Genomic DNA, 25,517 nt, shown 5'->3' with positions numbered 1-25,517 from the left:
GAGCTACTCATTAAAACCAGTTGTTAGTTCGATTTCTTAGTCCCATTTGGTTCGTTCAAGCACATTGTCGATAAAAATAGAAAAATAAGCAATTTTAATTTGATGTTAATAAAAAACTATACATAAATAAACATATATAAGTAAATATACACAAGCTAAGCCGGTCTGAACTGTAGTATAGTATGTAGTCAATTGAACTGTCACACAATCAGAGAGTATCATCTATAATTCTATTGTACGAAAAACTCGTTATCTGTGTTGAAAAATTCGAAAGAATATCGTATATTTCAAACATTTATTTACATTAAGTTTTTGATTTTTTTTTTGTATCACAACCCATTTAACTAATTGGAAGCCATTCTTATAAGCAATTGACGCCGGCTGTTGTCCAACTTTTCCAAAAAGTTTTGCACGCGCCCACTATAAAACTCGCCAGCCTTTGCCAATTCCTTACTTTCCAGCCGGCTCCTATTTCTATAATCCTGTAGGTGGCAGCGATCACGTTGATAGGCAAGTATGCTGGCCAAAAAGTTCCAAATTGTTATTTGTGGCCACAGGACATGCGTAAAGTACAACACCGATGTGCTTAACTGCAAGCAAAAGAATTCAAAATTTGCATCAAAACATAACGATAGTTTCTGAATAAAATGACCAATGAGCCATGAATTGATGAAGACACTAACCAATGGAGCTCTGAATAAACAATTACAATGGGAAACTCACCTGCCACATCAAGAAATCGCTTAGGCGTGTCTCGCCTGAGGTGCGAAATACCAGATCCGGCGGAGGGGAATGTCGTGTATAAAGGCAGGCATCTAGCAAACGCTCATTGATATCTGTAGGCTGCAGTGTATCCGTGTCCTTGTCGCTTTGACTTAGCACTGACTCCACAGCTTGTGTGATTTCATCACGCGACGTGTAGGCGAAAGCAACATTTAAAAACAATTTATTGTTGTTTTCTGTGCGCAACATGGCCGTGGCAATAAGTCGTTGCAGATCCTCTGGCAGCAGCTCTATGTGGCCAATTACACGAATGCGTATACCGTGCTCGTCCAGGCGATTGCACTCCGCCAACAATTTGGTAAACTTTTCACGGGCCAGGTTGAAGAGACCGTTGACCTCCTCGCTGGAACGCTTAAAGTTCTCAATACTAAAGGCAAATGTGGTAACCTCACGTATGCCCATGTCCAGGCACCAACGCAACACGTCAGCCAGTTTTGAGAAGCCACGCGAATGCCCCTCAATCTTATCTAGCTGCTTGGAACGGGCGAAGCGTCGATTGCCGTCCATAACAAAGGCAATGTGGTAAGGCACATGGCCGCTTAGCTTGAGTGTTTGGAAAGCTATACGTTGGAGCCACGTATATTGATAATCCGATACCCAGGACATTGCTATCTGTCTTCTATCTCGTTTGTTGTGTTTGTTTTCAAAACTAAATCTTGTGACACCAGCCCATTTCCAGCCAGTGCTGCCAGACTGCCTAACAAATAGCTAGAAATGGCTTGGAAAGTATAGCTAAATATATTTATTTAATCATTGCAACTAGAAATAAGTAAAAAGTGCATTTTATTTCAAGATTGTTAATATTACAAATATTTTTTATTATTATTAGCATACTAAAAATATGTCTAGAATTATAGTATATTAAACTTTTTAAGAGCTTGCCGGCAGCTTTCCAGCATATATTTCCAGCGTATACCGACTACTGATATCGAGTCGATAAATCCAGCGGATGCAAGCCTGTGCACGTTTTGACAGTAGGCCTTTTTGACAGCCGCGTAATTGCCTTCTTTTTTAACATCCGGTTCACGCAATTGGTTCGTGCGTGTAATTTCTTATTAGTTTTATTAAAAAAAAGCAAGTTTTAAGCGCTTAAACAATGTACTATGAACACAAAACGTTTAAAAACAAACCAAAGCATAGATATGCATATTTTTTTAAGTGCTCATAAGTTGTTTTTTTTTTGTTTTTGTTTTGTTTTTGTGTGTGCGCCATGTGCATATGAAGGATGTTGAATTGTTGTTTACATGCCGCTTCTTCTTCGAAACAGTTGCTGCTGATTACAAATGGCTCCCAGAAAGGCTAAAGTTCAAAAGGAGGAGGTCCAGGTCCAATTGGGTCCTCAGGTACGTGATGGCGAGAATGTCTTTGGCGTTGCACACATCTATGCCAGTTTCAACGACACGTTTGTGCATGTCACCGATTTGTCTGGACGTGAAACCATTGCACGTGTCACAGGCGGCATGAAGGTCAAGGCTGATCGTGATGAGGCCTCTCCCTACGCTGCTATGTTGGCTGCTCAGGTAAGGAATTATCTTTGTTTGCCTAATAGATACTATTAATATTAAATTGATTTCCTGCTGCAGGATGTGGCTGAACGTTGCAAGGTGCTGGGCATTACAGCGCTGCACATTAAATTGCGCGCTACTGGCGGCAACAAGACCAAGACACCCGGACCCGGTGCCCAGTCGGCGCTGCGTGCTTTGGCTCGTTCATCAATGAAGATTGGTCGCATTGAGGATGTTACACCCATTCCATCGGACTCCACACGCAGGAAGGGCGGTCGTCGTGGTCGCCGTCTGTAAATTGGCGACAAATCTTTTGCATTTCATGTTTCTTTTTAACAATCTATGAATGCATTGAAATTAAACCGAAAACGTAACTGTCATTTAAGTATAGTTTGTATGGCGTTAGGAGTTAAACATTTAATTGAGCGATGCAACTTTGGTTACACAGCTTTTTAAATCAATCCAAAATCAGTTTCGAGTTGGTTTCAGGCGAAATAGATTTTCAATGAGATATTTTTTATGAATGGTAGCTAGTCTTTGCGGTCTTAACTTAATATTGCAAGTAATACAATCTCTTTAGATGCTTAGCCTCCTGCGATTTGGTTTTTGAGATGTATTGGGCTACAAAATTGCATCAAAAGTTGCATTTTGAATTCAGTTTTGAAATGTTAGCGCTACTTGGATGGCAGTGTGTTGTTTCAACCCAAAGCCAACCTAACAGCTGTTCGATGCAACTGTGATTTTTTAGTTGCGCCATATTTGTAGCAAACAGGCTGTTGCAGCAAAGTGGTTGCAGTTAACGTGAGATGAAGTAATAGTAAGTAATTACATATACAGCGAACTGCTGAAATCATATGTATACTTAAAGTATAGACAAGTTTTCCAGCAGTTGCAAACGAAACATACGGATGCTTGGATGACAGTGTGCTGTTTCACCCTGGCCTACCCTAACAGCTGTTCGATGCAACTGTGTTTTTTAGCAGCGCCATATTTCAAGCAAAGGGTTGTTTTGCAGTTTGTTGCAGTAAAGTGGTTGCAATAAAGTGGTTGCAGTTAACGTGAGAGGAAGTAAGAGCTTGCAATTAAACTTAGAGAGAGCTGCTAAAATAATATGTATACCTAGAGTATAGACAACTTTTCACCAGTTGAGAACGAAACACTTACGGAGTCGAAACACAAACGCTGACGGCAGTGCCGCATGTGTCAAAAGCAACAAATATTAAAAGAAAAAATCAAGTAAAATGAATGAATTAACATTGCGGGTAAACGGGCTTAAGATAGGCGCACGTTCTAAACGTTCTGCTAAAATGCGCGAAGCTCTGGCACCAGTGCCGCCCAATTGGGAAAATTGTAAGTAACAAAATTTGTATATATATATGTAAAAGTGCATTGATAATAGAATGAAAATGAAAATTTTGCATCAGCGTACGAGGAGTATGTGATGGAGTTTGCAGCTGCCATGAGCTGCGAGGAGCAGATGAGGGCAGTCAAAGAGATATATAAAAATCCCGAAGCTATAAACTTTCTGGCCGATTTAGTATACGTATGCCCGCTCAAGCATTCGGTGCGTGGGGTATTGACTAGGTAAGAGTATGAGAGAGAGAGAGGCCAATAGCAATAAACTACCACCAATAAGACTTGTTGAAACAATTGCAGGCTGCTCTCCGGCAACGGTCAGCTGAAGAAAACAGTAAGGGTTGGCAACAACGCGGAACGCACAACCATATGCAAGCTCGAGCTCTATCCGAGGGAGACAATTGTTGCTGCGCTGCGTCAGTCGCTGCAAATTTTGGCGGCTGGCGTTGAGCAGCATGCAGATCATGTAGACTATGTCAACGATATATTTGCATCCATAGCATCCAGTGTGCATAATTTTCCAGTCGGTCGCGAGGCACTAGCGCTGGAGATTCAATGCTTTATGCCATTGATGACAGTGGCGCTGGAAAGCTATTGGCTGCATATAATGTAGGTGCTGGCCAACAAGCCGCAACTTGACATCGTTAGTAATGCCCAAAATCTTTTGTTTAGCGCAACCCAAATGGAGCTGTCGCCCACACGACGCAATCAGATCTACTTCTATATACACAATCTGTTGCGCTTCTATGTGAACTTTCCGGCCGAGTTTAGGGCCAATTTGTCGTCGCAGCTTGACACAGACTTGTGCAAGTTGCACGAGATTTCCGTATGCGTGGCCAAGCACTTGGACACGCCTTGGGATGTGCGCGCCATAGCTGGGCTCACAATTGGTCACATTGCGCGCTTCAACAATCAGTTGCCGCAATATTTGGAGAACTGCATTATGTTGAACGGCTACGAGGATATACCGATTAAAGCTGCTGCGCTGGTGGTGCTGCAAAAGCAGGACTATCAGTATTTCATAAGCCAAGCTTTGGCCATACTACGCAGCGTGCTGAATCAGCTAACTGGCTCGGCCAACTCCAATAATCTGTTGGTTTACATGTCCAAGCATTTGTACACCTACAGCAAGACCTTGAGCGTGGGTGAGCTACAGGGACGCGAGCTGATTACCTACAAAGTCATACTGGGCATGCTAATGCGCTTCGCCATGGAGCACATCAGCAGCGATGTCGAGTCCATACGCCACATGAGCGCCAATTTGTTGCAACAGTCGCTGCAACATGCCAAAGATGCCGGCCAGACCAATATACTGTCCGTGCTCTATAAACAATTCGAGCGCCAGCGCATGCCACTCAAGGGTGCCTGCCTCATGCTGCAGCAACTGACCGAAGTCATGGGTGTGGACGAGACGCTGATCAATTATCCCACCGTGCAGCAAGATCTATTTCCCAACTATTTGGGCGTCGAGGACAGCGTTAATGCTCTATACAAAAGTAAGTTGCGCTAAATCTCAAACTTTAAATTAAATTCATTTCTTTTTTGTTGGCAGGCATGATGATTGGCGCTTACAAGGAGCAAACCTTTGAGATTTGGTTTGTGCAGTGGGTAGTGCCGCTAGCTTTGGCCTCCACCTCGAATGATTCGCGCTTCGTGCCCATAGATCGCCTGACACGTGTTGCAGTGCAGCAGGATCCACGCGTGGTGGTGGAGCTGCTACAGCAGCCCGATTTCTGCTTCGGCGGCAAGTTGTCCGCCATGTTGATGGCACGTCGCTGCGGTCAGCAGGATCTTATCAAGATTCTGATGCTGGACTACTTTGAGCAGATTAAGGAGGCCGTTATGGGCGTCGATGACAACGTGCGCCTGCTGGCCTTGGCCTTTCTAATTGAAACGCCACGCAGCAGCGAGCCCTACACCGAATTCGAGCTGGAGTCCATAATCAATTATATTCTACATAATGCCAACAATCCCAGCGCTCATATGCGCCAGATGGGACATGCTCTATTGCAAAAGGGCATCAAGCGCTTGGAGCTGAATCTGGCGGCGCAGCTGAAGGAGCAGAATCCGCTGGATGAGGGGCACATGTTGCTGGTGTTTTTGAACAAGATGCTGAGCGCTCTGGCTTTGAATCTATTTCCAACTGCTAACTACGGCAGGCGCTGGATGTCGTTGCGTCTATTTGGCGATCTCATACAGCTGGTGGAGCGTCTGCAGCTTGGCTGGGAGCATCGTTTGCCGCCACAGGCGCTGCCCTATCTGGAGAACTGTCTGCGCGACAGCTATGAGCACAACAAGGCACTTGCCGCTGGTTTGCTGGGCAAGATGCAGCGACGCTGCGAATTGCAGCCGGAGCTGATTTTGCGCATGCTAAAGTCACAGCGCCCGCCGGAGTCGCTGACTGGTGCGTATCAGCTGCTGGTGTTATGCTCGGCGCCCGAGCTGGTCTATGACCTGCCCGAGCAGTTGCCACAACTGGAGATGCCACAGCTGCAACGCCGCTGCTTTGCTGTCCTGAATTGGCTTAAGATACACATGAACTCTGGCTTGGCCACAGCCACGGGCAGTCTTAGCGATGCTGCCAAACAAAATCCGATTTATGGTTTGCTCTTCGCCAGTCGCTTGCTCTTGAGCAAATTGGATTTGCATCAGCTGGCGCAGGAGCAAGTTTGGGTTGTCTATATAGAGCAGCTGTTGATCTGCTGCTTCCAGACCATAAGCTGCATGATGCCCGTGCTGGGTGCGGAGGCACCGGAGGGACATGTGCCAATGGAGCCCGAGTCGCTGGACGAGGCTGCAGGCGAGGAGGATGCCGACGATGCAACGTCTTTAACTCCGCAGCTGGTGCTGCTTTGCGCCTGGCGCAGTGTCAAGGAAGTTTGCCTCATTTTCGGTGAGCTTGTGCAGCGTGCACCTTTGCAGCAGGAAATGGATCCAGGCTCACAGTATTTGATTAGCGCACAGCAGCTGGCGGACATTGGTGAACAGTTTCTAACGCTGCTCGCCGAGCTGAAGCATCGTGGGGCCTTCGAGCAGGCCTATGTGGGCTTTGGCATGCTCTGTCGTCGCCTCTGGCTGAGCCCAACGCCCCAATTGAATCGCTTGCCGCCCGAGTGGCTGGACGATGCCATGAATCTGATCAGCGGACAGACGGAGCGCTCCGTTTGTGCTACACGTCGCAGCGCTGGCGTCCCGTACATGTTGCAAGCTTTGATTTGCACCGAACTCAAGCTGGGCACACGCCAGACCTTCAATCGCAGCATGGATCTGCTGCTGGCCGCCTGCGAGCCAGTGTATCCGCCCACAGCAGTCGCCAGCGTGCGTCGTGGCCATGCGCTGAACATAATGCGCGCTCTGTTCCGCTGCAGCGAGCTGGCGGATCTGGTGACCGAGTATGTGGGACGTGGCGTCATCGCGGCGCTCACCAGTTTGACTGCCAGCGAGTGGTCGGAACGCAACTCGGGCACGCTGCTGCTCTCGTCGCTGATGGTGCGCATCTTTGGCGTGGAGCGGCCACGCGACGAGCAGGGCGAGCTGCATGTGCGCAATCGCATGACCGGACGCATCTTCTTCACACGCTATCCGCTGCTGTTCGATTACTTCTACGCTTGCCTCAAGCTCGCCGCCGAGAAGCCGCAGCCCACTGGCGGGCAGGCCATACAGCTGGAGGCGCTGCTGCAGCTGCTGCAGCGCATCTATCCATCCGCCCTAGAGGGCGCCGAATCTAGTCTCAATGTAAGTTCGAGCGTACGATCAAAGCGCAAAGTCTAATCTGAACTCTCTCTCAATGCTTTGGCAGTTGAACAAGTTTGTGCCGTTTCTGGTGAAGATTAGCGCAGCTCATGACATGCTTACGCGGCAGCGTGCCAGCCATGTGGTCGCCAGTTTCATTAGCCATGGCGCTGCGCTCAAATTGTTGCGCAGAATAATGCTGGAGCTCGAAATCTTGCAGCTGGAGTTCAGCAAGGTAAGCACAACGCTCTCAACTCAGCTCAGCCTTACTAACTTTAGTTTGTTGCCCACACAGAATCCTCACTTTGAAATCGATCTGAATGGCTTGCATGGCAATTTGCTGATGCTGCAGCAACTTTATCGCAACGAGCGCTGGGGCCAGCCCAAGATTATACGCACCATGCTGCGTGGATTATGCCAGAGCGCCATTATGATGCTGGGACGTGACATATTCATACACAGCATGATCCTCACTGTTATGGTGGACATTTTGCAGAACTGCACTGCACTCGAGCCGCCACAAATGGCTGCACTGCGTCTGGTGTACAACTATGAGACGCCGAATTCGGTTTATGAGCGCTGCGATCGCTACGCCATATCGCCCAAGTATTTCCAACTATTCGCTTTGCATGTGCAGCGCATGACGCAGACCGTCGGCAACATGTGGTCGCATATTATGACCGCCATGGTGCGACCCGCCAAATTGCCCACTCCGATAATTAAGCTCAAGCTGGAATTGTTCTTGTACTGCATGTGCCAGCAGGCGAACTTTAGCAGCCACACGCGTGGACTCATCGATTCGTATGACATCAAGAGCTTTCAATTCGATCCCGATGTGGTTGCCTATTACAAAGCCTTGCCGTCCAAGCTGCGCACCGCGCTGGCCAAGGAGATGCGCGAGTCGACGCCGCTGCAGCGTCATCTGTTGAAAATGCTGGAGCAATGCAAGGCTCAGAAGATACGTGTGCCCGGCCTAAAGGGACGTTTGTATTGCCTGCTCTCGCTGGTGGACAATGTGCAGTGGGACTTGGCACAGCTGCTCGAGCTGCAGCATCAGGCTGAGCTGGAGCCAGGACTTTGCATGTGCATTACCCGCGTCATGAACAAGCATCTGGCCGAGTCGCAATTGTATTTGCCGGTCATACACTATGCTCTGCAATTGAGTGATCCACATCAGCCGTGCTTTTTGCGTTATCGAGCCACCCAGCTGCTGGATCGCATCTTCTTGCATATCAGAATTTTGCTCGAGCAGGCCGATGCTGTAATCCTTGGCAATTTGATGCGTCTGGTTCTCATGCTGCTTGTGGACGAGTCCGAGCTAGTGCGCAATTATACGGCTGAGATGATATCCAGCTGCCTCACCGTCTATATGAACCTTACGGCGGAGCCCATGCCCGTGCAGTTCAACGCGCCCAACATGATGGCCTCGGTGGCCGAGCGTTATTTTGTGGAACAGATGCTGTCGGCCTTGCAGCAGCACGCCGACGATGGCACCTTCTTGCTCACCCTGTTTGAAATTATTGTGGAGCCCTTTGTTACCACCGATCAGCTGGATGGACGCTCTGTGCTGGAGGATAATCCCACCGACTTTGAGGAGGATCCCGAAGTGTTTGATAAACAAAATGTGAATTTGTATTGCGAGGGCTTGCGTGTGACCGCCCAGGTGGCCAAGTGCTTCAAGGATGCTTTTCCGCAGAATGCGGAATTAACTGTCACCCTTGATGCCATGGCAGCCTTGTGCTCCTACACCGGCTTTGGCGAGCAGCCCATCGCACCCAGAGTAGATAACCCAACCGACATGTAAACGAAAGAGTAAGACATAGTGTAAGACAGAGAAAGCAAGAGCATGAGATGCTAAAAGAAGTACAAAACACAAACATGAAGAGCATTTTTTTTTTGTTTAATGTATTTTTATTTTATAAACTACTGGACTAGAGTTTAAAACAGCCAAAACTCGTTAATAAATATTTATCTATCTAAGAAAGTTTTATTTAAGTTACACACGCACACACAGGCACACTTACGAATTTACCAAAAAGAGATGTGCATATGCACAGCATGAAAATGTATTTTGACACTTGATTTAAATATGCATTTTGTGTTTGTGGCTTTTGTACTCAAAATTATATTATCCAACATAATTAATTATTGAACAAATTATCCAACATTATTAACCAAACATAATTATCCAACATAATTATCCAACAATATAAATAACCACGTCAAAAAAAAAACAAATTCTCTTATTAGTTTTTATTCAAATTGGTCGCACCTTTTACAGCACTGCTCAACGAATCGATCTCAAGTTTTCGCTGCTATCGCTCTGTTGGCTTACATGCAAGTACTTTAACAGCAGCAGTGTGTAACGAGTAACGAGTCTCTGGAACTAACATACCGCCAACAGTGAAAACGTAATGTTTGTGTTTTGCAGCATTGGCTACAACAGCAGCTGGCTGTTGTTATTAATTTTTGTTGTTTTTGTCATGTTTGTTACAACGAAATGTGAACGTGAATGTTGTAAATTAACAATAAATACGCGCAGCTAGCCTGCAGAAGATTTGCTGCCAATAAGAGCAATAATTTTGCATTACATGCACAAGTGTATGAGGTTCTTATTGTTGTTGTTAACATGCTACGAAAAATTGTAAAATACATACATTTTGTAAATGGATAAAAGAAACGCGTTCATAACTGTAGTAGTGCGGGCAAGCGTTGTTGATGCGCTCAAGTGTGTGTTTGGTGCTTGCTTTTGTTTATATGTACAATTTGTTTTAGTTTATGTATTTGCAAAGCGCCATACAAGCGGCCGCGTGTGTGTGTGTGAGTGAGTGAGTGTGAGTTGGTGTACGTGAGTCTGTGTGTTTATGTACGTGTATGTATACGTACTATATGTACAGTGTTGCCGTACCGCATCAACTGGGCAAACGTAAACAAATGGCTTGTAACTTTGTGACTTACAAGCACATGCCTGTCTGAGCGTGTGTGTGTCTGTGTGTGTGTGTACGTGTTAGTTGGCGCATTTGCATAAAAAAAACGTTGGCTATGCATATACTACGATGATGAAATCAGTTTGAAACGCGTGTTTATTATGTTGATCGCTAACTAAAAGTGTTGCATATTTTGTAGGCAAAACAAACAAACAAATAAACAAATCAAGTGACATTTTAATTTAATAATAAACAAAAAAACACAAAAACAAGATGCTGTTAAAAAGTGTGTAAGAGCGAGAAGCTAACCAAATTGAGAGCAAGCGCGAGGCGAGCGAGTGAGAGGTAATTATCTAGTAACTATTTTTTTGTATTTTTCTATGTGTGTGTGTGTGTGCATACTAGTTATTAACAAGCTTTAAGCTTGACTTGCCAAACAGACACAAGAGTATGCAAGTGCATGTGTGTGCGTGTGTGTGTGTGTGTATACATACAAAAGAAGATCAGTAACAACTTTCTTGCAGTCATTACAAACCGAAGCCGTCGCAGCCGAACATTTTTCGGCTGCACTAAAAGATTTACCGTTACGTTTCGTAGCAAACTCCGCTACGTTTGCCAAGCTAAGTGCTTGATTTTTTCTAAATGTTGCCAATGTTTATTTATTGATTTTAGCTGCTGCAAATTTAATGAAAACACACACACACAGTGGCAACTTTTCAACATTTGCTGCTAGCCACTGACATAGATTTTAATAATAAATGACAAACCAGTGTTGAGTGTCCTTTCTGAACTTGTAGCGCAAATTAATAAAGCAACAAGATTGTCACGTGTTCTCCCCCACGTAAATATTTCAATTGTTTGTCACGCGCCAACACTTCAATCAACGGCGAAAATGTAAAAAAAAAAAACTAAAAGAAAATGAAAAGTGAAGTGGAAAGCGGTCGATTTATTCTGTGAAGAAAACTCAAAAAATTGTCAGCGCTAAGGTTGTTGCTATATTCAAGCTTAAAGTAAAACTAAAATTATGCAAAAGTCAATTGAAAATTATTGAAATTAGTAGTGATATATGAAACAGTTAAAAAATAATGCATTAAAATACAAAATATATGATTTTTTATAATTAACATACATTGCATTGCTTTACATATTTCTTTTATATATTTTATATTATAAATTCTTGTTGCATTGTTTTCGTGTTTCGATCCCCAAGTGTATTTAAATTTCGGCAAGCCGAAAATAGAATTTTCATTTATGGCTTTGCGCTGACTGTTTCGTCTCTTTCGTTTCTCTTTCTTTGTCTCTTTACACAAACTCCCCTCTCTAGTCGCCTTGCCTGCGATGGGGCCCAAGAAGCGTTCCAATGTCGCTGAGCGATTGCATCGCTCCACAGCGACAACAACGGGAACGACGACGACGTCGACGTCGACGACGGCTGCTGCGGTGACGACAACAACAACAGTAACAGCAACAGCAGCAGCAGCAACAATAGCAGCGTCGACGTCAAAAAAACGCAATACGGGCAAGCAGCAAAAGCAAACGGATGAGGCGGAGGATAAAAAGAGCAGCAGCAGCAACAATAGCAAAGCGGAGGCGAAGCGACCAACCAGTGCAATAACAACAACAACAACAACAGTGACAACACCAACAACAACAGCTGCTGCTGCTGCCAGCAGCTCAACGCAGCCGAAACTTACGGCGGAGGAGCGTCAAGAGGATGGCAAAGCGCGTGCCATAAATAAAATGCTCAAAAGTTTGGACATCAAAATCCATGGCTTTGACAATTTGCTGCCCAGCGGTGAGGAGCGACTGAGCGAGGGACTGAAGAGCAGCATATCGGAGAATGTGAAGACAAAGTCACGTGCTGCTGCCGTCAAGGTCATAGCGACGCTCAATCCTGGCAAGCCGCATACAGTGAAGCGACCGCGACAACAGAGCGAGCCCGAGGGCAGCAAGGATAAGGAGAAGGACAAGCATAAAGAGCCAGAGGCGGAGCGCAAGGATGATGCCAAGGCGACTGCCAAGCAAATGGGTAAAAAGAGCAAAATTGAGTTGACGCCAAAGTTGGCTAAAGTTGCAGCCAAAAAGCAAAACGAACAGCAGCAGCAGCAAAGCAAGAAAGAGAAGAGCAAACAGGAGAAGAGCGCGCCAAGCAGCAAAAGCAATAAAAAGTTAACAGTTACAGCGACGGTAACGGCAACGGCAACCGCAACAGCGACGTCAGCAGAGGCGGAGCAGCCGCCGCAGCCGAAGCCTAAACGCGCGCAGCTTGATTCGAATACGGAGCAAGTGCAAATGGAATTAGAAGTAATTGTTAGCACAACAGCAACAGCAACAGCAACAACATCCACAGCAACAACAGCCACGCCCAGAGCAACGCCAACGCCCACGCCAACAGCCACGCCCACAGCCAACATTGAAGTGTCTGCAAAGCGTCCAAAGCATAAATATAGCAAAACCACAGCAGCCAAAGCGCGTTTGCAGCAGGTCTGCAATAGAGCAGCAATGACCATCTATGACTTCAAATCGGGCTCCGAGGATGAGGAGCCCATCAAAATGGTGCTGCCGATGCTAAAAGAGTTGCGTGAGTTTAGCGACGAGGATAACAAGCCATTGAAGCTGCTGGAGATTATAAAGCAAGAGCAGGCAGCAGCAGCAACAACAGCAACAGTTACAACAGCAACAGTTACAACAACCACAGCAACAGTTGCTGCTACTGCTGCTGCTGATGTTGAAGCTGCAGCTGCGTCGCCAGCAAGCAAAAGCAGCTGCGCTGCTAAAAAGCCTTCAAAACGCAAAACAATTGCAGCAACAACAACGACAACAACAACAACAGCAGCAGCAACAGCTACATCTACAGCAGCAACATCTGCAACGGGCAAAAAGAAAAGTGCGCCAAGCAAGACAAAAGCCGCCAGCCCGCCCAGCGATAGTTCAGGCAGCGAAAGCAGCGACTCGGAGTATGAAAAGAAGCTGAGCAGCTATGGAGCCAAGCGACATCGCATGGCCTCGCTAAATGCGCTGGCCAAGGTGCAGTGCCTCTATGAGAATGAGTCGCGCACGGCGCATGAGTTGGGCCTGTCCAAGGCGACGCAGCAGCCGCCGCGCATACGCACGTTGGATGGCAGCGATGATGACAACAACAAGAGCGACTTGCCGCCGGATGTGGAACGCACGAAGGACAGAGACAAGGAGCAGGAGGATAAGTCAAGCAGTGAGCTGGAGCCGCGACGTGAGCTGCGCTATGTGCCAGGTGGACGTGGCGTGGGCAAGCACTGGGAGTTCGATAGCGACAGCGAGGCGGAGGAGCTGCAACTGCAGCGCGCGCAGCAGCTGAAGAAGAAGAAGCTGCCGCCCAAGAAAGCCGCCGCAGCCAAGAAGCTGGAGCTGGAGGCCAAGCGCGCATTGAAGCAGCAGCAGCAGCAACAGCGCAGCAAGCAGCTGGCCGAAGATAGCGACGATGCGGAGGAGGAAAAAGACAAGGCCAAGCCAGCAATCGATAAAACGAAGCCACCACCCAAAACGCTGCCCAAGAAGCGCAAGACCGCCGCCTTCCATGAGGAGCTCATTGGCGACTACAAGGGCATCCTCGCACGCAAGCGCATGGCCAGCCTCAATGCCAGCGCCATTGTGGCTGCCACCTATGAAGTGGAGCGTCATTTGGACAAGAATCTGGCGAGTGACTGCAGCAGCTTTGAGAGCTACGATGAGCTCGACGAGCCAGCGCCGCCGCCTGTTAAAACCAGCGCTGCCAAACATGCCGCCGGCGCCGCCAGTCGTGGCCAGCACATCAAGAAGGAGCCCAAGGATAAGCATAAAGACAGAGAACGCGAGCTAGCCAGAGAGTCGGCGCGCGCGCAGTGCGCAGAGGAGAGCAACGATTCCAAATACTCCAAGGAAACGAAGGAGACAAATACGGACACCACCATTACCACCACCGGTTATCGCGGTGACAGCAGCAGCGCCAAAGATGCCAAAGACTGCAGTCGCCCCACATCCTCCAGCGTTGTCATTGTCCAGGACACCGATGTCACCATCACCGGCGTCTATGTCAATGCCAGCAATGGCGCCGCCCAGGAGGCCTACTGCAAAATGCAATATCGCGTGCAATCGAGCGTCACCGAGGAGCGACTACTGCGTCCCAGTTCGGTGGAGCCACCCAAATCCTATACGCCGCTCAGCGCTCTATCGAGCATGTTGCCCCCGGGCGCCAGCTCAGGCATCAGTGAGGGTAAGTTAACGCTCATACATACATAAATATTTGGAACTAAAGTTTGAGTTCCCCCTTTGAATTCATAGAACTTTCAAGATCTGCTTACAATTGAAATTTATTGAAAATAATTTGCAATCTTTTAATAACTGAAGTATATAATTATAATACTTTAATAGAATAGACTATAATCCCAACTCTATAACTCTCTAAGACTGAAAGAAAATATTAAATAGAGTTGGGATTAATAGAATATGACATTAATCCCAATATCCCAATAAATATCCCAATATAATAGTCTATATAATAGATTATAATAGATTAATGATGGATTAATAGAATATACCATTAATCCCAATATCCAAATAGAATAGTCTATATAATAGATTATAATTGATTAATGATGGATTAAGAGATTCTATTCTATTGGGATATTGGGATTAATAAGATATTCTATGTATATAATAATAGAATATTCTCTTAATCCCAACTCTATTCTATATATTCTTAGTATGCTTAATCCCAATATACTAATAAAATATTCTATTAATTCCAACTTTATTCTATATATTTTTAGTATAGAATATAATAGAATAAAATAGAGTTGGTATTTTATTCTATACTCTTAAGTTATATTCGTTCAGTCTATTTACATTAAATATTATTGCACTAGTATTTAGAATGGAGGAAGGAATATTAATCAGAATAAGAATTTTCAGATTGTGCAGACAATCTTCAGGGTATAACAGTAATTCTTAAATTCCTCAGACTCTTCCAATAGCAGTGTTGATTATTGAATTTAGACATCGATGATTTGCCGTATTCTGACAAAATGTAAATAATTTTGCATTGCTTTTCAAATCTATTTGTGTTATTATTGATTGATGATGAATTTTTATATAGAATATTATAATTTATTTGAAATATTATCCAAGTTTGTGTACCAAAATATTTGACAGCTTAAGTTTGCAGTGAGAATCAAAGTCAAGTAAAAACTATATAGACTTAGCTATTCAAAATTTAAAGCACTAGCGGTAATATAAAAGTTAAAAAAAGTAGTAATAGCAATTGAGACTTTTGTTGATAGGAGCAATAGAAGTTAGTTCAATTCATTTCATTTAATGCGCGACTTAGCGGGCATTAGACTTAGTAATGTTTTAATGCTTTGTAAGCGTCCAGCTGAACATGTTTGAACATGTTGGCTTAGCTGCCTTTATAATCGCAACTAATCCCGACTAATGTTTTGCCTACAGCGCACAGTTCGCCGCCGTTGCCGCCGGTGCAAGCGCCAGCGGGTCATGTCTTACTGCCTGGAGAGCCGCTCAGTGCGGGCATGTATCATGCGCCGGACTTGGGTCTGCATACGGAGCATATGCCGGCGGATCATCATGGACCGCCGCCGCCATCGTATGCAGCCGCTGCAGCTGCTGCCGCCGCCGCCGCTGCGGCTTATCATGCGCATCAACTGGCGCCCGCTGGCGGCGGCGTCTTGCATATGCATCACCAGCATCAATATGCAGCCGCCCATGCCGCGCATGCCGCACATGCTGCACATGCTCATCACTATCAGCAGGCGGCGGAATATCATGGCGGACCACCGCCGCCACCACCGCCGCATCACTATGGCGCGCCGCTGCCGCAGAGCCACTATGGGCCACCACCGCCGCCGCTGCCGCCAGGTGGCGTGCCAACGGGACCACCAGATCGCTGTGATGTCGGCTCGCCGCCGCCCTCGTATCGCGCCAGCGCCTATCCGGCGCCACCGCCGACGGGCGGACCACCGCCACCCACATTGGGCGGCGGCTCGAGCGCCTTCTGTGCGCCCAATCCGCATCACCAGCAGCAGCAGCATCATCATCATCACCAGCATCAGCATTCGCATTCGCATCCGCATCAGACGCTGCCGCCCCAACAGCTTCAGCAGCAGCAACAGCTTGGGCCACCGCCACCGCATCATGATCCCAGCGGTAAGTCCCAATGAGACCAATAACTTTTGCATAATGAATACACAAATGCTTAGTGGGGGTGGGGCGGGCTCACCAAAGCGGTTTGGGGTGGGGGCTAATACCTTATCAAAGCGCTTGGGTAACTATGAAACTTAGTTAAACTAATAGGCACAGCTGTGCCCAAAGCGAAAAACAGCAGGATACTTTTAATTTTAAGTGAATTTCAATTTCAACATTAATTTACATCCCTCCTATTGAAATTCCGACTACGCTCATGTCTGTTGGTAATTTATTAAAAAAGTTAATGATACTTTTAATTTAAATTGAATTTTTGTTTTGATATAAACGTAAGTCTGAAAAAAATGCATCCCTCTTGCAGAAATGCTAACTACGCCCTTGCTTGCTGATAAACGTTCTTCATTTATTAAAAAAAAGCATACTACATTTAATTTGAAGTGAATTTAAGTATAAGAGACGAAAAAAAAGCATCCCTTTTGACGAAATGTTGACTACGCCCTTGTTTGTAATTCAATTATTTAAAAAATGAATGCTACGTTTAATTTGAAGTGAATTTAAGCTTAAGACATGAATGTAGCTGAAAATAATGCATCCCTCTTGAAGAAATGTAGACCTACGCCCTTGTTTTTGCTTTTGCTATATATTTCATTTTAAGTGATTTTCATTTCTGCTAAACAACTTGTATCCCTCTTGCTGAATTCCTAACTACGCACCTGTTTATTGCTAGAATGCTACATTTAATTTAAAGTTAATTTCAATAGTTGAGTCCCCTTGCCGACTGCGCCACTGTGTGTTGAGAGTATTTGAGTTGTCGCTCAGCCAACTGTAAAATTCGATAAATCGCACATTGAAATTTTCAATATTTTGTTGGCATGCTGCCAAGCCCCCAAAGTCTGGCTGCCACGCCCCCATTTGCCTGCCCATTTCGACTGCTTTTTGCCGATTTCTCTGTTATCAGCGCAAACAATGAGAGGCAAATTTCGAGACTTGAAACTCGAAACTTTTGCCTAGGCAACCAAACTCAATTGCATGAACTTACTGATTAGTTATTAAAGAGCTGGCAAAACTTAAAGATGCATGTGTGTGTGTGTGTGTGTGTGTAAGAAAGCAAAAGGAAATCGTTGCATGCATTTAGGCGCGCGCATAGAAAATCTGCCTGCAAGTCTTTATATATATGTATGTGTGTGTGTGTGTGTGTATGTGTGTGTGCCTTAGTGTTTGGGCTGGTATAGCCGGAAACTGTAAGCAGGCAAGCAGCAAACGGAAACCGAGAACTGAGAATTGAGAACCGAGAGACCAGAGCAAATTGCAAGCAAAAAGTAAACACACTGCTGCTGACGCTAACGCTGGCAGCGACGCCGACAGTAAACTGAGGAGCCAGCCAACCTCCATTGATGTCATTTACCTTTTGGTACAGACACACACACAGAGACAAGCTAACATGAATGCATTTTACTAACGTACCAAAAAAAAAAAGCAGAAAAAACGCTGCAAATTTTAACGAAAAGCTGCGTTTACATGAAAGTCTAAAAGTGTGTGGCATACATACATATACATAAGTAAATGCCGCTGTTAGCTGTTGCTATGCACACACACACACACGCAGACATATGCACATGCATGATGTAATAGGCAGATTATATATGCTCTGCTTGTTTGTTGCTTAAAACTTTGAGCTCTCTTTTGATATTTACTTTTAGGCAGGGGCGGGCATTATTTTTGTTGCTTTTGCATGCTGGCAAAGTGTATCATGAAGTTGAGCAAGCTATTAGCTTGATCTTAGCAACTAAATTTGGCAATTCAAATGTCAGTTCTTAATCAATTTGAATGTTTTATTTACAATTTAGCTGTAAAAGTTAATAAGATAATTTGTTATATGGCAAAGTGTATCATGAGGCTGGGTAATTTATTAGCTTGAGCTTAGCAATGCAAACTTGAATGTTTTAATGTTTTATTTACAAAGATATAAGGATAATAGCTTAATGATTTGTCTCTCTCTAGCTGCAAGTGGCAAATTTCTTTAAAGACTTAACGCTAGATGGCGCTGTAGCGTTTTTGTTTGTTTAGTAAAAAGCGTATTAACAATTTGGCTACGCGCAGTTTTAGCTTTTTTGCTGTGTGTGTTTTATTTTTAGCTGAGCGTTCAGATATGACAAATGAATCATTTATTTAATTACACAACTGAATGCAATAGTAGATGAATCATTTGATTGCTATAATCCTTTTGCTTTTAATCTAAACTTATGCGTATACGTAATTTTTCTATAAATAGTAGCTGGCTGCAGTTGATTCAACTATATGCTATAGTCTTTGCTATAACTCATTAATTTGCATAGAACCTTAAATGATTCATGAACGGGGCGGCACTTTGTGCTTTGAGTTTTCGAGTGCATTCGCTCATTAAGCTTTTATTCAAGCGCTTATTGATTGCATTATGAAGCGTGAATTGTCCTACTTACAAACACACACACACACACACACAGAGAGAGACGCAGGCAAAGGCGCTTTATGTTCATTCATCAATTCATTTATCCTTGCCGAGTGTCGAGCAGTCGCTCGGGCTGTCGTCAGCGTCGATTCGCGCTTGTCTGCGTAAGTGTTTGCACTTTACGCTCGTCGCTGCTGCTGCTGCTGCTGCTGCTGACAGAGTTGATAATTCATTAGCACATGTTCTATTTGACGTTCGTTCATCCAGCGTTGATGTGCAACACACACACACACACAGAGACAGACAGATACAGACACATACATATGCAAGCTGCTGTTGCTGCGTCTCTGTTACAAGCTGCTGATAACAGCGCCAGCAGCAGCAAGGATATATATATATATATATATATAATTTACTTTTTTATTTTGCACGTTTTTATGTTGCCGGCTTGGCTGCTTGCCATGGTTGTTGGCTGGCTGGCTGGCTGGCTGTCGACGCCGCCAACAACGAGTTACGTTTTAGTGCTCATTTAGACGTCGCAGGCAACGGCAACGGCAACGTAACATCTAGCGTAAACGGCAATACGTAGTTTCTGTAGCCGACGACGTCATTTTGTGGTTAGAGAATTCCGAGCGTTCTCGTTCGTTCGTTGGTTGGGTGGTTGCTGGTTTGTTGTGATGATGTGATGATTGCAATTGCCGGCAATAATACTGAATCATATTACGTATACGTAACGTGAAACGCGCGTGCTGTCTGCTGTGCATAATAATAATAATAATACACCCTCAACCGCTTTGCAGCCGCTGTTGACAGTCGCTCATCAACAATAACAATAACAACAACAACAATTAACAATTATTGTTATGCTCTCGTGCCGTAGTTTTTATCGTCGTTTCGTTTTGTTATTAAACAAATGCCGCATTGTTTTACATACAATTGCTTCTTTTTACAGTGTCTCTTTTTACAGTGTCTCTTTTTTTGTTGTTGTTATGCGCCCACAACGCTCACGCCCTAAATGCCGGCAAATGTACACACACACGTGTATGTGTCTGTGTGTGTGTGTGTCTAGTGTCTACTGTACTTGTAGCCCGACCGCAGCGCGGCTGCTGCCATAAAATATTTATTGCTATTGCGCTAAACCACAAATCTAATTAGCGTTGCATTTTTCACTTAATTTTAATTGCAACTGATTTATGTACAACGCAATTTTTTAACTGCGCCGCCTCTCATTTGCCACTTCTCTCATTCTTTATGCTCTCTCTCTGTCTGTCTCTATCTCTCTCTCTCTGTGTCGCTGTGAAAGTCTCTGCATTCATTTGTTTTGCTTTTGCCGTTGAATTTTTTTGTATTTTTCTGTTGCTTCTGTGCCTTTGGCTTTGCCTCTGCCTCTGCCTCTATTTCATCTATTTTATTGAGAAAAACGCCAGAGCTAGCAAAAGCATCCGGCTGGCGACGACGACGACGACGACGTCGACGTCACAACAACGGCTACTGAATTTTCTCAGCTGCATGTGCGCCACACAGGCGGCAAAAATGTCAGTAACGAAATTGTTTGTGTGTCTGTTGGCATTTTTTATGAAGCTTAACAAACTATATAATTTGCTTATTATTATTAATAATTATGCAATTGCGAGTTTAATAAACAACTAATATAAAATACAAAATAGCTAAAATCATGAAGCATATATAATCACTAATTGCAAGTATATAAACAAATAAGCATTATGCTTGATTTATTTATAGTATACAAATAATAATTAATAATTAAGCCTACTGCAGAAAATATACTTTAATGTGTAATTATAATTATAAAACTTATAAATAATAATTGAGTGCAAATCAATTTTATGTTATGAGTTACAACGATATAGCTTTGATAACATTTTTGCAAAATGAATTACAAATAATTCACATAAATCAGCTAAATAGCAATTGATAGCGATATCGTTAGTGACATTTTTGTCGCTGGCTGCTGCTGTTGTTGGTTAGTTGCAGTTTGTCTTCTTTGGGCAGCGCTGCAGCTGCGAGTCAAGTTTTTTGTCGCTGGCAGCGCTCGCTCTCTACTTTTGGCACGTACGTTGCTCTCGCTCATGCGAACGCTCGCGCTCTCTCTTTGGTAACGATTTTTATGCTTAGCGGCGCGCGCTCTCTCAACATCTTGCACTCTTTGCTGCTTGAGCTGTGGAGCTGCTGCTGCTTGCATATAAAAAAAAGAAGCATACAAAATAATAAAGTTAACGGCAGAAAATAGCAGCGTTGTTACTGTTACTGTTGTTGTTCTTGCTTTTATTTGTTTGCTAATTTCGCATAAGAATTTTTGCTGCTGTCCCAGCGCAGCAGCTGCGAGCGCTAACGCTGACGCTTGTGCTGCATGCAACTGTCAACGCTGCTTACTAATGCATGTGTGTGTGTGTGGGCGGCGGCTTTACTTGTCTGTCTGTCTGGCAGCAACTCTCATCAACAGCCACGCTTCAAATTTACAAACATACATTTACTCTTTTATATATTTGGTCACTCGCTTGCCTTGGCTTTTAGCTGTTATCAGCTATCACACAAGCACGTCGTCATGCAACATTCATGTGGCATGTGCCACACACACACACATACATACACCAACAAAGCGCTGAGGGCTTAGCTGCAACAATGAGTGTGAGCAAGACATCAAAAAGTGGCACATGTAAACAGATTCATTGAGGCAACTGTGGCGCCCCCCCTAACCCTAACCCCGCTCATGCATAAAGTTTGCATTTAGGCCACAAAAATGCCATCGCAGCCAAGCAATGTCCAAAAAACAAAACACAAATTGAGCAAAAATACAAAACACACACAGAGAGGGAGAGAGAGAGTGTGAGAGAGAGAGCGCGCGCTAAAAAGAATGTGCATGCGAACGAGGGGAATGCATATTTACCCAGCCCCACCCCACCCCACCCCACGCCCCTTATACCAGCCCCTCAGCAGCTGTTACCCAGTTTGTTGTCGTCGCTGTTGTTGCCACTGCTGCTGCTCTCAGCCCAATGTTCGACAACTGAATTTTTTGCCAATATTTTTCGCTTTTTTTTTTTTTTTGTGCATGCGTTGATTTGAAATTTTTGGCTTTTTTTATAGGCATATATATATATTTTTTTTGATTATTAATTGGCACATTTTTTATAAAAGATTTTTATAAAAGATTCTTAATTTAGCTTCTGCTTTTAGCAGCGAAATCTATTGGAACTAAAACCAGCTCGCAAGCTAATTTTGGCTTGGCCGAATTCGAATTCGAATTGGAATTGGAATTCCAATCAAACAGTTAAACTGTTGCACTTATACTTTTAAATATTCAATTCAAGCTTACTACATATTTAAAATATTAGCAACAATTCTTGCAATCATTTCATATGCGATTTATGCTTATGGCTTATTAAATGTTATTAAATTAACTATTATTTTATGCTTAAAGCCAACAATACAAAATTACGTTATTGTAAATATAATAAATTTTTAAAGCTTACTCTGTTTAATTTTAAACACTAAAGTGTTTAATTATATTTTTTCTATTATAATTTTTACAATTTGAATAAGTAAAATTTGTTTGCTATTAATTTTGTTTGCTTATATGTAATTATTTGCATATTTAAAATTAATTGCAATTAGCAGTTAATGCTAAATGAATTTTACAGCTCTGGCTGCTTTAGGCTTTTTGTTAAATATGTAAAAAAAAAGTAATGAATGGCAGTTGCCTTTAAAAATTGCATTGCCAATTGACAGACAGGCAGGCAGGCAGGCCGGCAGGAAGGGGCGGGAAGGCTCTGACGATAAAAGCCACAACAGGCGTGTTAATTGAAAATGATGCTGCCAAACGTTGCTGCTGCTGTTGCAACAGTTTTCTGACCAAACGGGGGAAATTGAAAAATGTTTGCATTCATCAAGGATTTGTGCCCGTTGGGCGAAAAGCAATTGCTGACAAGCTGCAGTCAGATTTGACAGCAACAAGGACAACAAACTGACCTTTTGGCTAGTCCAATGCAAGGACACGCACATGGACATTAATTGGGTCAGTGGGTGGTTGGCTGTGTGTGTGTGTGTGTACGCACATTTCAATTTTGTGGCAGGCAGGCGCTTGCGGTTGTTTTCGGGGCTGCGTTTCGTTCGCTTCGTTGCACATTTCCGTTTCCGTTTAGAGTGCCAAAGCGGTTGCCATTTTGTTTGCACCATGGCGCTGCACCTGTTTGATTCTAGAGCCAGCATTTGCATGCATCATTTAACTTTCCACCTCTCTCACACTCCCTTTCTCCATTCAGCTGTTGAAAGCTGCTGCAAGCGCTGTGAGCAATTAACAGACCATTTACATTATTTCTCTGCTGATTAACATCGCTCACAACACTCGCAAAGGCGTCAAAGCGTATTGCCGCCAATAAAGAACCAACAACATTGTTGTCGGCTGTTAGCCAGAAACACCAAATTACAAAATCTGATTCGACACGCAATGCCACAAGCTGCAGCCAAAGCTTTGCAGCTAATGCTGCCTGCTTAACGCTTTATTGTTGTGTGGCAGCTACACTGCAAAAAAAAAGAGCACACACAAAACAAAACTACGAAACAAATACTTTTCACTTTTAGTAAAGAAAATGGAACAGAAAGGCTACAGCCAAAATTTCCAAAAAATTATTTTTTAACTTTTTTTTGTTTTTTTTTTTTATTGCATATAGCATAATGTTGTTAAATTAATTCTGTTTTAGAATTCTTTAAATTCTTTAAAAAATTTATTAGTTCGGCTGTTTCACTTAATCAGTTTAGTTGTTTAGTCGGTGTGACTGAAAAGATGATCGAAACATATATACATATTCTATAAAATATTCCATTGAAAAATTTACTCAGTCAGAGTTCGCTTATACAGAAATTTTCTAAATCCACTTGGGATTAAACTAAAGAATATTCGGAATTGAGCTAAAGCATATTTGGAATTGAACTTAAGAATATTGGGAATTGAATTTAGGAATAAAAAATTATTATTGAATTCGAACATATTTGAATAAAATATATGTTCTATAAAATATTCAATTTACTTCAAAGCTGCAAAATTTACTTAGAATCTTTTTATGTCCTCTTGTAATATTTAGGATTGAATTTAAGAATATTTGGCAAAAATGATTCACATCGTTTCAAATTGAATTCGAATAAAATATATGTACTATAAAATATTACTCAGACTGAAATTTGCCTAAGCAAACTTTTTTTTAAGTTCATTTGGCATTGAATTTAATCATTTTTTATGCTTGAGTTAAGAAAATTTAGCATTATCTATATTCTAATATAGCTTAAGAATTTATAAGAATATTTTTTTCTGTGTAGCTAGCACTTTGGCTAGCAGACTGGCTGACTGTTCTTGTTAGCACGTAACTATCCCATGCTATTTCATAATTGACGTGTAAACATTTTCAAGCGCTATATATTGAGAGAGAACTTGCCACATGCTAACAACATTTTGTTGCAAATAGCTTAGACTCGCAGCAGTTTGTTAGCGCTGTTAGAACTACATAGCGCTGTTAATATGCTTAACAGCAATGCTTGATCGATTAAAGCTGCAATCGATATCGAGCAGCAGTCTTTGCATATTTAATCGTCGTCTCGTTGTCTCGTCTCGTTTGACTATTAACTGAATTGTCATTGTCCTTGCCAAAGGCTTACAGCTTAACAGCCTTGACATTTTTGTTCCTTGCGTTTCGTTATTGCTCTGTTTGTTGTCTCTACACTGTGTGTTGTCCTTGCTCTGGCAAGTCCTTGCGCGTCCTTGTCGCTTATTTGAGCAGCAGCAGCATCAGTTGAGCGCCCCGCAATGCGCTTTGTCGCTTAAGCGTTTTACCAACTCTCATCTAGTTTATGCTATTCCCATGACCAGCCAGACCACCCACCCACCCAAGCAGCCACTCTGGCAACTGTTGGACGCTCTGGCATTCATTAAGCTCCATTGTCAGGTGCAGGCTTATTGCAGCAGCAATCAGAGCTTTGGCTTTGGCTTTTGGCCGTTGCTTAGCAGCCAAACGCGCAGCGTTAAGCGCTCAAGCGTTAAATCCTGTGGATGCCAAGTGCTCGGCACAGGTTGCATGCAGATCGGTCGCCACTAATTGGAAGCTGATTGGAATGTGGGCAGCACTTAGAGCAGATGTTGCTGGAAGAGTTCAAGAAATTTATGACTTACTTTATAATTTGTAATTGATTCAGATTGTATTTGAATAGCTTCGGGATATATAAGGTATTTGAATTTATTTAAAAAACTAGCTAAAGCATAAATATTTATATAAACTATACAATTATTTATAGAAACTATACAGTAAAATATATTTAGGGCTCAAGAGTCAAGCTGTTCAATTTTTCTATTTAGCTGGCTAAGTTGCATATTCTAAATGATCACTGATAGTGATAAAGTTGCTTAAAAAATAATCGAATATCGATAACATAAATGTAGGAAATCTATATATTGTTTTAAATATGAAATGCAAGCTAAATGATTTAAATTAAATATTATAACTTTTTAAGTTTATTAACAGTCGAATTGTATGAATTTGTACCTTTAAATATTTTCAGCTATTAATATTTAGTATAACTATTAACACTTGGCCAAGCTGAGCTGCGTCT

General features: G+C 43.4%; 4 protein-coding genes across 4 annotated transcripts in view; 3 read left to right on the top strand and 1 right to left on the bottom strand.

Annotated features, from left to right (window-relative positions):
- Positions 1-289: 289 nt before the first annotated feature.
- Positions 290-1,491, bottom strand: LOC108605949 (dehydrodolichyl diphosphate synthase complex subunit DHDDS). Its single transcript, XM_017995770.2, has 2 exons — positions 724-1,491; positions 290-590 (listed from the first exon to the last, which is right to left on the bottom strand). The coding sequence occupies exons 1-2, from the start codon at positions 1,387-1,389 to the stop codon at positions 345-347; spliced, it is 912 nt and encodes a 303-aa protein (XP_017851259.1). The 5' UTR covers positions 1,390-1,491; the 3' UTR covers positions 290-344.
- Positions 1,492-1,736: 245 nt separating this feature from the next.
- On the top strand, positions 1,737-2,668 carry LOC108605794 (40S ribosomal protein S14a). Its single transcript, XM_017995596.1, has 3 exons — positions 1,737-1,817; positions 2,051-2,303; positions 2,367-2,668. The coding sequence occupies exons 2-3, from the start codon at positions 2,067-2,069 to the stop codon at positions 2,583-2,585; spliced, it is 456 nt and encodes a 151-aa protein (XP_017851085.1). The 5' UTR covers positions 1,737-1,817; positions 2,051-2,066; the 3' UTR covers positions 2,586-2,668.
- A 616-nt stretch (positions 2,669-3,284) lies between these two features.
- LOC108606934 (thyroid adenoma-associated protein homolog) lies at positions 3,285-9,523 on the top strand. The gene is made up of 7 exons (XM_017997484.2): positions 3,285-3,638; positions 3,713-3,872; positions 3,945-4,253; positions 4,317-5,140; positions 5,197-7,379; positions 7,444-7,611; positions 7,672-9,523. Exons 1-7 carry the CDS (start codon positions 3,530-3,532, stop codon positions 9,178-9,180), a joined length of 5,262 nt encoding a protein of 1,753 aa, XP_017852973.1. The 5' UTR covers positions 3,285-3,529; the 3' UTR covers positions 9,181-9,523.
- Positions 9,524-10,546: 1,023 nt separating this feature from the next.
- LOC108605082 overlaps positions 10,547-25,517 on the top strand; it is a 37,009-nt gene continuing 22,038 nt past the window's right edge. Inside the window, exons 1-4 of the mRNA XM_033294520.1 lie at positions 10,547-10,648; positions 11,628-12,991; positions 13,133-14,531; positions 15,764-16,477. Coding sequence (XP_033150411.1) covers positions 11,642-12,991; positions 13,133-14,531; positions 15,764-16,477 — 3,463 coding nt within the window. The 5' untranslated portion in view covers positions 10,547-10,648; positions 11,628-11,641. The remainder of the gene's footprint in view (positions 10,649-11,627; positions 12,992-13,132; positions 14,532-15,763; positions 16,478-25,517) is intronic.

This window comes from Drosophila busckii, chromosome X (genome assembly GCF_011750605.1).
Source record: "Drosophila busckii strain San Diego stock center, stock number 13000-0081.31 chromosome X, ASM1175060v1, whole genome shotgun sequence".
NCBI classification, from domain to species: domain Eukaryota; kingdom Metazoa; phylum Arthropoda; class Insecta; order Diptera; family Drosophilidae; genus Drosophila; species Drosophila busckii.
Note: the sequence above shows the minus strand (reverse complement) of the source record. Positions and strands in the feature narration are given on the sequence as shown.